This window comes from Eurytemora carolleeae, unplaced genomic scaffold, assembly GCF_000591075.1.
Source record: "Eurytemora carolleeae unplaced genomic scaffold, Eaff_2.0 scaffold1012, whole genome shotgun sequence".
In the NCBI taxonomy this organism is placed as follows: domain Eukaryota; kingdom Metazoa; phylum Arthropoda; class Copepoda; order Calanoida; family Temoridae; genus Eurytemora; species Eurytemora carolleeae.
The window spans coordinates 36,918-48,926 of record NW_019397332.1 but is presented as its reverse complement, the minus strand read 5'-3'; the positions used below and the strand labels follow the sequence as shown (position 1 = coordinate 48,926).

The 12,009-nt window shown below is 33.1% G+C and overlaps 1 protein-coding gene across 1 annotated transcript; it reads right to left on the bottom strand.

Moving 5' to 3' along the window:
- Positions 1 to 3,940: 3,940 nt before the first annotated feature.
- LOC111713562 (dr1-associated corepressor homolog) lies at positions 3,941 to 4,789 on the bottom strand (the record flags this gene model as incomplete). Its single annotated transcript, XM_023488443.1, has 1 exon — positions 3,941 to 4,789. A coding segment is annotated over one exon (849 nt), but the record flags the coding sequence as incomplete, so codon positions are not given.
- Positions 4,790 to 12,009: the final 7,220 nt, after the last annotated feature.

Genomic DNA, 12,009 nt, shown 5'->3' with positions numbered 1-12,009 from the left:
TCAAATACAAATGAGTGTCATGTTTCTATCTACTCCAGTTACTACTGTTAACTCTTATTTCTACTAATAACATTTATTTGTAGTAGATCAAAGTTAACATAACTTCAATGTCTATCATGGATCTAGAGCTCTTTGCGTGCGCACTTATTCAATAAATCAATCCATCTATCAATCAATCGCTAAGGAATAATAAAATTTAACTTATTGTCAAGAAAATCTTAGACTATCGTAAACAACTTCTAACTTTCCAGTTCCTAGCGGTCCAATCTGAATGTATAACATTGGCTACACACTTCTAGAGCCCTCAAATGTTCTCATACATTAAAAAGGTTCAAATATTTATTTATTTTACATTAGTAAAACACAGAATATTGCACCATTGATGCAAATTTTTAATGAAAAGCTTAGTAAAAAGCATAGGGATTTTAAATTTTATGCATAATTATCGAAAAAAAACATTTTATACATACAGCAAATGCCCCCCTCCCAATTCGCAGCGCTCAGACCCCAAAAAAAAAGAAACAACACCTTAACTAAATGAAGTTTTGAAAAGTACGGAAACGCCTAAAAAAAACATCAACTAAATAAAGTTTTCAAAAATATGGAAACGCCTCAAAAAAACGAGGAAACATCTCAACTAAATTAGGTTTTTGGGAATACAGAAACGCCACAAAAATTTTGCGGAAACGCCTTAACTAAATAGAGTTTTTAAAAACTCCTCAAAAAGTTTGCAGAAACGCCTCAAAAAAAGAGGAAACATTTCAACTAAATATAGTTTCAAAATATACCGAAACGCCTCAAAACTTTTGAAGAAATGCTTAAAAAATATTGGGAAATCCGTCAAAAATATTCCTAGCTAGCAAAATAACCGATTTCGGTTATACCGCCTCCTATATACGACAGGCTTCGCCAGAGTTGGGCGGAGCTCCGATCATCATGTCCGATGTAGGTCCTGGCATAGTAAACGGCACCCACCCAGATCTGTCGTACATACGATATAGTATATACTACAGCGCAGATATGATCTCCCACATCTGAACACTTCGATGTCGGTACCATATAGTATATACTAAATCGAATTCTTTCTCACCGATGTCTACATTCTACATCGGGGACATTTACACCGATGTCTACATTCTACATCGGAAAGAAAGAATTCGGTATATTGACCACTTCACCGTCGCACCTACGACAAAGGAACTACAGCGGGGATATATGGAGTATATACTATGGAGGTGCATAATTGCTCCGCCCTCGCACCTACGACAGAGGAGATATTTTAGAAATATGGAGTATATACTATGGAGTACGTAATAACTCTGCCCTCGTACTTTAGACAGAGTATCTACGGCGGAGATATATGGAGTATATACTATGGTGGTACGTAATTACTTCGCCATAGCACCTACGATAGAGGAGATATATCAGAAATATGGAGTATATACTATGGAGTACGTAATTACTCCGCCCTTGCACCTTCGACAGAGTATCTACGGCGGAGATATATATGGAGTATATACTATGGTGGTACATAATTACTTCGCCATCGCACCTACAAAAGAGGAGATATAGCGGAAATCTGGAGTATATACTATGGCGGTGTTGTAATTTCTTCGCCATAGCACTTACTATGGAAAGGACATGGAGTACATACTATGGAGGTATAGAAACCTCTCCGCTATCGCACATACGACATGGCGGAGACCAAATCACGGCGGAGATCGAATGTTAGCTGGGTGGGAGATCCCTCAAAATATTTGTCAACTAAAAAGCGGACACGTCCCTCAAAAGTTTTAAAGGGAGTGACCGGCTATGTAAGGTAATTGAACTGAGTATGCAGTGTTGTCGAAACCTTCTTTAGGATTCATTTGAGACATATTTCACTTTTTAAAGATCTGTAAATCCTGAGTTTGAGCGCAAATTCAACGTTCAAAACTCCTGATTTGGGGGTGGATACGCTTTCAGAATTAGTTTTTTTTTAAATTATTAAATAACGAAAACTAAAAATTACACCTTACACACACTCTTTTAGTACAGACACACAACATGATTACAGTCAAGGAAATTGCAGAAAAATGCCGTCCATTATACTTATAAGCTTGAATAATGAATATATTCATTGTAAACTTTAATTAAGTCATATATTCTTTGCATGAAAATTTGGCTTATAGTGTTGACTTAAATATGTAAACAATATACTACATGTATATTGAACTCATTTTTAAGTAAACAATTAATTCAATAAACAAATATGCTCTCCTAGACTGTACAAATACCGAGATTCGTATTTACTTTACTGTATATACCTACAATACACACCTTCAATATGTTAACCTTACACACACTCTTTCGGTACAGACACACACACATGACGTTTCCGCCCCCTGAATTGCACATTATGTACTGTCTATATACTATGTACTCTATAACCTTTAAGTTAATCGATTTTGTGACGTGCAGTACACATTTACCGTACACAGTGTACACTGTGCACTTCATTTCTTCGTTCTTTTACTCGAAATATTATAAAAACTGGTTCTTTTGAAAACAATCTGCTTCCAGTAAGCCCTAACCTGGGCACGAAGAGAGTATATATCAATTATTGGGCCATTTTTTATTACACTAGAAATTCAAGGCGCTTCGCGCCCTTCTTTCTAGCCTTAGAGGGCGCTTCGCGCCCATCTTCTAAATTAGTTGTGAACATGTTCTCTTTGTGTACATCGTAGTTAAGACACTTTCTGGGCCGAGCGCTGCGGCTAGGACTAGGACTAGGGGGCTTTCCTTTTCTTCACTTTGCTTTTCTTTTCTCACTTTGCCTTTTCTCACTTTGCTTTCTTCTTCTTCACTTTGCCTTTCTAAAATCGTATACTATGACGGACCCCACGTTTCTTCTTTACTTTCACTCTGCATTTCTTTCCGTTACCAATTTCTAACTTTTCATCACTTCATCTTTCTTCCTTTCCTTTAGGTTGATTTCCTTTACTGGGGTTTCTTCTCCTTCACTTGGCTTTCCTTCCATTTCTTTACTTAGCTTACTTTTCTTAACCATATCCTACACTTTACTTTTATTCCTTTCTTTACTTGTCCTTCCTTCCTTTGCTTTACTGATTTCGTTTTCCTCTATTTACTCTTTTACCTTTCCATTATTTTATTTTTTTCTGTACTAAATCACCCATTATTTAAAGTTGTTTTTTATTTAGAATGTTGATTTTTTTACTTGTTTTGTTCAAAACTGGTTTAGCAGAGAACAGTGGTGAATTGACCGATTGTCATACTGATCTCTATTCCTCAGTGGTAGGACTTGTTATTACTTACAGGGGTTTATACAGAACTATTTTTAGAGCGCAATGTCCAATTCAATTAGTTCACTTGAGGTTTACTTGTTTTTTTTTCTGTAAATATTTTTCACTTGAAGTTCTCTAATCATTTATTTAAGTTTATTTGAAAAAAGTTGTGCGTTAAGCAAAAAAACAATAGTATTTTTCTTCTCAAATTCTTTAAAAATATCGATTGTTTAAAAATTGCGATACTTTTTTCAAGCTGATCCATTAAAAAATACGAATGTTAAAGATTATAAAGTGTTTTAAATTTATTTTTGAAAATCAAAATAAATTGAAGGGCTACAAGTAGGGGTGTATATAAGTTATGAGACTCAAAAAATGTATAAAAATAAAAAAAATTCATGCTTTCTAAAACTTTAAAACTTTTAAATTGATCTACAGGAGCTAAAGCGGCACTTTGCAACATGAAATGTTGACTTTTCTAGTTAATATGATAGATTCTAGTATTTTCTAGTTAATATGATAGATTCTAGTAATATTTCTAGTTAATATGATAGATTCTAGTATTTTCTAGTTAATATGATAGATTCTAGTATTTTCTAGTTAATATGATAGATTCTAGTAATTTTTAGTTAATATGATAGATTCTAGTAATATTTCTAGTTAATATGATAGATNGAATGGTTGTTGAGAGAATGGTTGTTGAGAGAAGAGTTGTTTTTAAAATTGTTGTCGAGAGAATGGTTATTGAGAGAAGTGTTGTTGAGAGAATGGTTGTCGAGAGAATGGTTGTTGAGAGAATGGATGTTGAGAGAATGGTTTTTGAAAGAATTGTTGTTGAGAGAATTGTTGAGAAAATGTTTGTTGAGATAATGTTTGTTGAGAGAATGGTTGTTGAGAGAATGGGTGTTGAGACTTATGGTTGTCGAAACTATGATTGTCAAAACTATGGTTGTCGACACAATGGTTTTCGAGACAATTGTTGTTGACACAATGGTTGTCGAGACAATGGTTGTCCAGACAATTGTTGAGAAAATGGTTGTTAAGAGAATGGTTGTCGATACTATGGTTGTTGATACTATGGTTGTCGAAACTATGGTTGTCGAAACTATGTTTGTCGACACAATGGTTGTCGAGACAATTGTTGAGAAAATGGTTGTTAAGAGAATGGTTGTTGAGAGAATGGATGTTGAGAGAATGGATGTTGAGAGAATGGATGTTGAGAGAATGGTTGTTGAGAGAATGGTTGTTGAGAGAATGGTTGTTGAGAGAAGGGTTGTTGACAGAATGGATATTGAGAAAATGGATGTTGAGAAAATTGTTGTTGAGAGAATAGTTGTTGAGAGAATGGTTGTTGTGAGAATGGTTGTTGAGAGAATGGTTGTTGAGAGAATGGTTGCTAAGAGAATGGATGTTGAGAGAATGGTTGTTGAGAGAATGGTTGCTGAGAGAATGGATGTTGTGAGAATGGTTGTTGAGAGAATGGTTGTTGAGAGAATGGTTGTTGAAAGGGTTTGTTATATTTTGTTTCTAATTTTAATACGAATCAAAACATTTTTTGATTGTTTATGTCAATAACTAATTTCAGCTGATTGGCTTGGAATAAATGAACCAGTTCAATCTTGTGTGGTTGTATTAGGTAAGATCAAATTTATTGAACATGTTTTTCGCCTTTATACCAGATTTGAATTTATAAAACAGTGAATTTGGTGATCCTTCTGCAATTTCAAGGGTTTCATAATCGTTAAGAATTATGTTAACAAAATAAAAAATCTGAAAGGCAACCAAATCCTAAAATATACTATCATCATACATTTTCATTTAGCCATAAATCCACCTAAGCATGGTGCAGATCGGTTTGTTTTCGATCAAAGACTTCAGTTTTTTTGGACTTAAAAAATGTACCACAAATACTATTTCAAAAAAAATGTTTAACATTTCAAAACTAATCTTTTACAGTTTTTTTGCTTTCATGAAACAACGTAAAATTTGTATCCTAAAAAATAATAACAAGGAAAAATCTACCAACAATTTTTGGTTCTGTGTATCTTGTATTATGGTTAATATCTGGCATATTGTGAGGAAAGAAATGGTTAGAATAACCGATTTTAAATGTTGTAAAAAAATTTATGGCTCAGTAACATTTGTCATGATACTTTTGCCATAAATACATTGCCATGATTACAATGGCCATAATTACAATTGGCATTAATACACTTGCCATAATTTCTTTTGCCATAAGTAGCACTTGCCATAAATTTCGCTTTTCATAATGGTTACACTTGCCAATTATTAAATCTGACATAATCACTTTCGCCATTACTTTAACTCGCACAAAGCTAAAAATCTCCACTATTTTTTATAAATGCGCCAAATTTTCTCATGAAAATGTCCATTTTTCTAACAATGTTGCCGGTAGAGCTAGACACGAACACAAATACTGATAGAAACAAGAAAGAGCTAGGTTAAGAATCAATGGCAATACAATACTTTTCTAGATGCTTGCGAAACCTGCTCTTGTCCCCACCCTACAACTCCTATTCTTGTCCAGGTATTAGAAATATTAAGATACAGTGGTGGGCCTGGTTTCCAATATAATACAGACAACATTCCAGTGCAGTTTTGCTTTCTATCCAGCTTGCATAATACAGAGTTACCTACACAGAATGAGTCTGTAAAAACGACCCAAAACTTAAAAATATGAATATTTGAAGATTGATTTTAGGTTTCTGCATTCAATTGATTATTTTGATGGTTTACCAAATGACTAAGCCCTGAATGCAAGAAAACGGACGAAACATATTCCGTACATTCGTCTCTAACGGACGAAACATATTCCGTACAATCGTCTCTAACGGACGTAACATATTCCGTACAATCGTCTCTAACGGACGAAACATATTCCGTACAATCGTCTCTAAAGTGTCATCCTTTGTGGGTAACCCTGTATTTTTCATGACAAACAATTGATTGGTTCATATGTAGTGAAACCTGAAAAATTAACTGATTTTTTGTACGCAGTTTGGTTTATATATTTACCCTGAAATTACGCAAGCACGCATATAAGCAATGCAGTGCACAACACACATGTTTTTAAAGTGTCAACCAATAAGATATCATTAAAAACATTTCTGCATAAAAAACCAAAAAGAATACAATTTTTTTAGTAATTTAAATCAGCCAAACTTAAAGAAATTTGCATGAGATGGATTTTAAATAAAATGAATCCTAAGCACTGTTTGAAAGTCTGCAAATCAGGAAGATTAAATGAAAACTTTTGCGCACCAGAAAGAGTGTCTTATAAAAATGAAGGGTTTTTAAGTATTCAATTTTTATCAGGCTCTTGGATGGATTGAAGAGTGCCGAAGATTGCCATGGTTGCCCGAACCTCAGCTTAATCCTCAACCTAATTCTCAACTTAAGCCAAAACCTTCAGCTCCGGATGGTCGTCTTCATACAGGTGAATTAATGAATACATGAAAAAATATTTCCTGAACAACATTTAACTCCATTTAAAGAGCTTCATGTCCGATTAAAGAGTTTCATGTCAGTTTAAAGAGTTTCATGTCCGTTTAAAGAGCTTCATGTCCAACTACAGAGGTTCATGTCCGTTTAAAGAGTTTCATGTCCGTTTAAAGAGTTTCGTGTCCGTTTAAAGAGTTTTGTGCCCGTTTAAAGAGTTTCATGATTGCGGATTTCTAGCAACAGGAAAGATGGAGAAGATAGTGGGAATCAAACACTTTTCAATCTAGAATAAACGTTAACTTCCACTTTATTGATCAGAAATTAAAGGAAACCATCATGAATTGTGTTTGTCCCTATTTTAACGTAATTTTACGGTAGATTAAACGTCTAATTCCCTTGAAAGAGTTGAAGTCCCATTTACACTTACCAAGGAGTATGGATTATAATGGAGAATGACTACCCTGCCATTGTCCCGCCCTACCATATGATTATACATACATGCTTTACGAACGGTTCTTCATTTGAAAAAGGGTTTTTTAAAGGTAGTCTTTTAATCTGTAAATGTCGTTTTCCACACCATATTAAATTAACCAATTATTTATATTATGATCAAATGCGTTCGTATTACAAATATTCCCCAAAAAATGTATTTGTTTGGCGCTATTCAGTCAGCCTGCCTTTTTTCCTGTTTAATATTTACTAACCTTTTCTGAATAAATGTACTCGGTATTTGTACACCAGACAAATATTTCTTATTCAAATGGAGTTCCTTCTGCAAGGCATGTATATTGTATAATCATATGGTTGGACGGGCCGGGTCGACTCCATCTCCATTATATATTCCAAACTCCTTGACATTTACATTTACACAACATTTATTTTGGTCTAGTTTACAAAATAAAATGACGTTTTACACTGTATAGTCACAGAATCAAGGCTTTATATGGAAGTAGATTGAAATTTTAATCCCCACTGTAATTTTTTAAATCCTATAATAAAGGGAAAAATAAACATTCGTCAGAAGGTTTTAATCTTAAATTTACAGCATGACAACCAAAATTTATCAGACTTTTTCAATAATGTACATTATATCTGGACATTCAGACATCAACCCAGAAAAATTAAAAAAATTTGCTGCTATGTGCTCCACAAGCCTCCAATGTTACAAGTATAATTCTGCTCTCCATTTGGGTTATTTTGGAAAGAATTGCAGATATCAAAATGTCCCGATATACTATTTCTGATAATATTTTGGTGGAATTTTTACCTTCACTTACCTAAAGACCATATTTATCAATTTATTAATTTTATTTGGAAAAAATTTCGATTTCCTCCAATATGATTTACTGCTTAGGAAACTAGCTTTGCTTGAAACTTATAACCCAGGCCAGGCTAAAATCTAACCATTGGCCAAATTTGAGGCAAACAGATGCTATGTACACTTCATATAAAGATAATGTTTCTGCCCTTTTCCTAAACATTTTTAGTGACGTAAAATGTTTCTCAAACGTAAACTTAAATATTTAAGGAAAAGGGAAAGATGTTCAAGTGGATGAAGAAAGAGGAGAAATCCCAAGCAACTTATTAGCCAGGTAAACAACTTAAAAAGACGGTTCAGAAAATTGGAATTGAATTATTGAATATATGATTAAATATAATATTTAAACTTTAAAAACCAATCACTCCACTCTGTTTATATTTTCCATTAAAAAATAAACTTGTGTGGAATTTCCCCCCCTCCCCCATTTTTTGCCAGGAACTGCAAACTGCAAATAATTGTCCTGTCAATGCAATATTTTGACTAAAAAATGAGAAATCATATTCTCTTCAAATTTTCTTAAGATTTTTGTAGTTGAGATCAATATAACTTTCAAATTAAAGTTTTCGTAAACTTTAAGATAGGTAAGTTTAATTTTTATGTTGAAACATAGTCTCCTTTAATATCGTACCTTTTACGTGAATTTAATATCTGCAAAATATTTGAAAAACATTTTGATTATCCTAAATGAAAAAAATAACAGAAGATCAATAAAGACTTTTTTCAGCCCCAGTACAAAACCAAGCCAATTATTGAAAACCACAGGTGCTACCGGCACAGATGCCTCTACTTCACCTGCTTCGGCTGTAAACCCATCCAGCAGAGTTTTTACAACTGAAACTGTAGCGGCTTTTACTCAAGCAATAACTACCACTCAAGCAAATACTGGGGCTTACATTGAACCCATTGATGAGGATACTAAGAACAGGAGTGAAATAACCATGGATGATCTTATATCTGGAGAGTCTACCACAGCTGATAGTGAGGATCGTTCTTCTGTCGATGATGCTGAACAACTGACAATAGATCTGGAACATACTACTGATACCCCTGAAGAGTCAAGTGAGACACTGAATAAAGAGTCTGAGGGATACTTGGAAACCTTTATAGAACTGGAGGTAAGCATATGTTAAAACTACAAGCCCTTTTTAAGAAAATCTACTTTTTTTGATCTTAAAATCAAATGCAGTTTCAGCTCTAAAGAATAGTTCAAGGCTTCATTAAGTTATTTTTGCAATATTTTTTATTCCTTAAGGTTAGGGTCCACGAATTTTGTGACTTTTCTTACACAATCATAAGACATGTTGTAACTAAAAATCAATGCCCTAGGTGAACTGCCTACCTACCTTGATATTTTAGGATGTAAAACAGACTCTAACACATGAGTCTCCAGATCTAAGAATGTTGTCAGGTCTATTTGCACCATTTTATTTGAAATTTGATGAAGCTACTCCTCCCAGTAAACCTAAAGAAGCTATTATTGACGCCCCTTCCAGTAAACCTAAGGAAGCTATTACTACTACACCTTCAAGTAAACTTGAAGAAACTATTGCTGCTTCTCCCGATGAACATGGTGATGATTTTAGAAGAAGTCAATCTTCATTAAAAAGCAGCACTCGCAAACCTAAAACTGAAGGTAGGCTTTTTATAAAGTTGAACAAGCTTGAGCATTCATAAGCAATATTAAACTCTTCTTGTAGAACCATAGAATAATTTATCCAATGGAGATTTTTAAATTTGTAAATATGTTAAGAATTATTCTCCTGCATTATTTCAATGTTTTTATGTACAATCTCTGTGATCTATTTAGGGGTGTGATATATTTTTGTTTTGCCATAACTATTTTAATATTTGATTGGTTTTACTTAAGTTGTTCCGATGCATTATCCAATATTTTAATTTCTTTTTATAGTTATGAAATTGATCCGAAATATTCATACCCAGTTTTTTCTTTTAGAATTTTTCAGCTAATTTGTAAAAATTCTAATGAATTTTATGAAGAATGGTTAATGATTTTAAAGAAAATGTACACCCCTTCAATCCTTTTGTATAAGTTCCTGGGATCTATCTGTTGGTTTTTCCCACGCACTTTCCACTTTAGAGAATTGTCTTTTTTATGACTTTAAGAGGTTTAAATATTCAATTCCTTTCACTTTTTAAAATATAGTCAGGGTTCTCTTTATGTGTTTCATTCGCCCTTGCCCCCAAAGAAACCTTTACTTATGAAAAAGTATCTCATTTATATTTTCTGTCACGTTAAAAATCATATTTTTATCTACTATATTGGTTTCTGCTTGATTCATTAGAATTTTAGTGACAAAGTTCTAGCGCCCCTCCCCCTCCCCTCCTGGTTAAATACTTATTTACTCTTATTTTTTAATCATCACATTAAAACTTCTTGAAAATTATTTGTATGAACAAGTTTCCATTGCTTTTGATGATTGATCGGTATATTTTTTACTAAGTTTTGACGTACTTTTAGTCTTAAATTAATAATATTGTAAAATTAAGTCGGTCTGATCGGTCCTGAATCACGCATTGCTTTTTCATATATTGACATTAAATTGTATTTCTATTGGCTCTCAATCTTAAAAAAAGGCAAGGTAAGGTTAGGCCAATAGAGAAATTTGTACTCCGAATACACCACATTCCGTAATATACAATTAACTAATTAGTGGTCAGGCAATATTTACACATTTTTTAAAATTCAAAAGTTAATGCGGATTTGAACTTGCAAGTTTTAAGAGAGCAACTTCCACAATGGTATTTTTTCGGAAAATATGGAAAGCCATTTTTTTAACATTGTAATCAAGAACTTAAAATTTTCCGATACAAAACTAAATCCAAAAATCAAATTTCATGGATTTGAACGATACTTTAGTTTATGAACACAGTGATAACCAGAAAACTGTGGATTAGAAAGATAACATTTAAGCAATAATTCAGTGTATTTTATGGTATAGTATAAAGTTTTACACTTACTTTTTTATCATTTATTAATTATAAAATGGGTCTGTTTTCATTGCACAACTGCTGTGGCTCATGATCAATGGACTGTTAAAAGTCTAAACTTGAGTCCAAAAGTCGTCTTCCTACTCCGGAGTGTTATGGTTATATTTACTTGTTTGTACTTCTTTAATAATTTGAATTGCTCAATTTTAAGGTTAAAATATGATTATTAAAGGTAACTTTGTTTAAGTTTATCCTTATATAGTTATAAAAAGTATCTCAACAATTGTTTAAGTAATATATTGGATTGGGTTTACTTCAAAATTTAGCTTTACTCGTAAAATTGTATAGCTTTAAAAACATCTATCAATATATTTTGCTTCTCTGTTTGTTTGTTTGTATCCAGTATACGGCAAATTTACGCCTGAACCGATCGGGCACAAATTTTTGTGGAACCTCGCATGACCCTTCAGAAGGTTTTGGGACTAATTTTAAAATCTGCGAATTATTTTTGGCTATTGTTCGACAATGTATACAAAAGATAATGTCCTTTTTTACCCAGGGGGGGGGGGATGGTTAAATGTAATATTTTTAAATTTTAGCTAGAGTTTTGAGTGGTAAGGTTTGACCGGCTATAGATAATATAAAATACAAACAAACGTACACATAATTTCGGAGCTTTGCTTTATAAATGAATATAATTCTGATTATATTTATCCAAATAATTTTAATTTTTTTTTGCATGCTATTGTTGCATTGCAAGCTATTGTTGCATTGCAAGCTATTGTTTCCTTGCAAGCTATTGTTTCATTGCAAGCTATTGTTTCATTGCAAGCTATTGTTTCATTACAAGCTATTGTTGCATTGCAAGCTATTGTTTTATTGCTAGCTTTGTTGCATTGCAAGCTATTGCTTCATTGCAACCAATTGTTTCCTTGCAAGCTATTGTTTCCTTGCAAGCTATTGTTGCATTGCAAGCTATTGTTTCATTGCAAG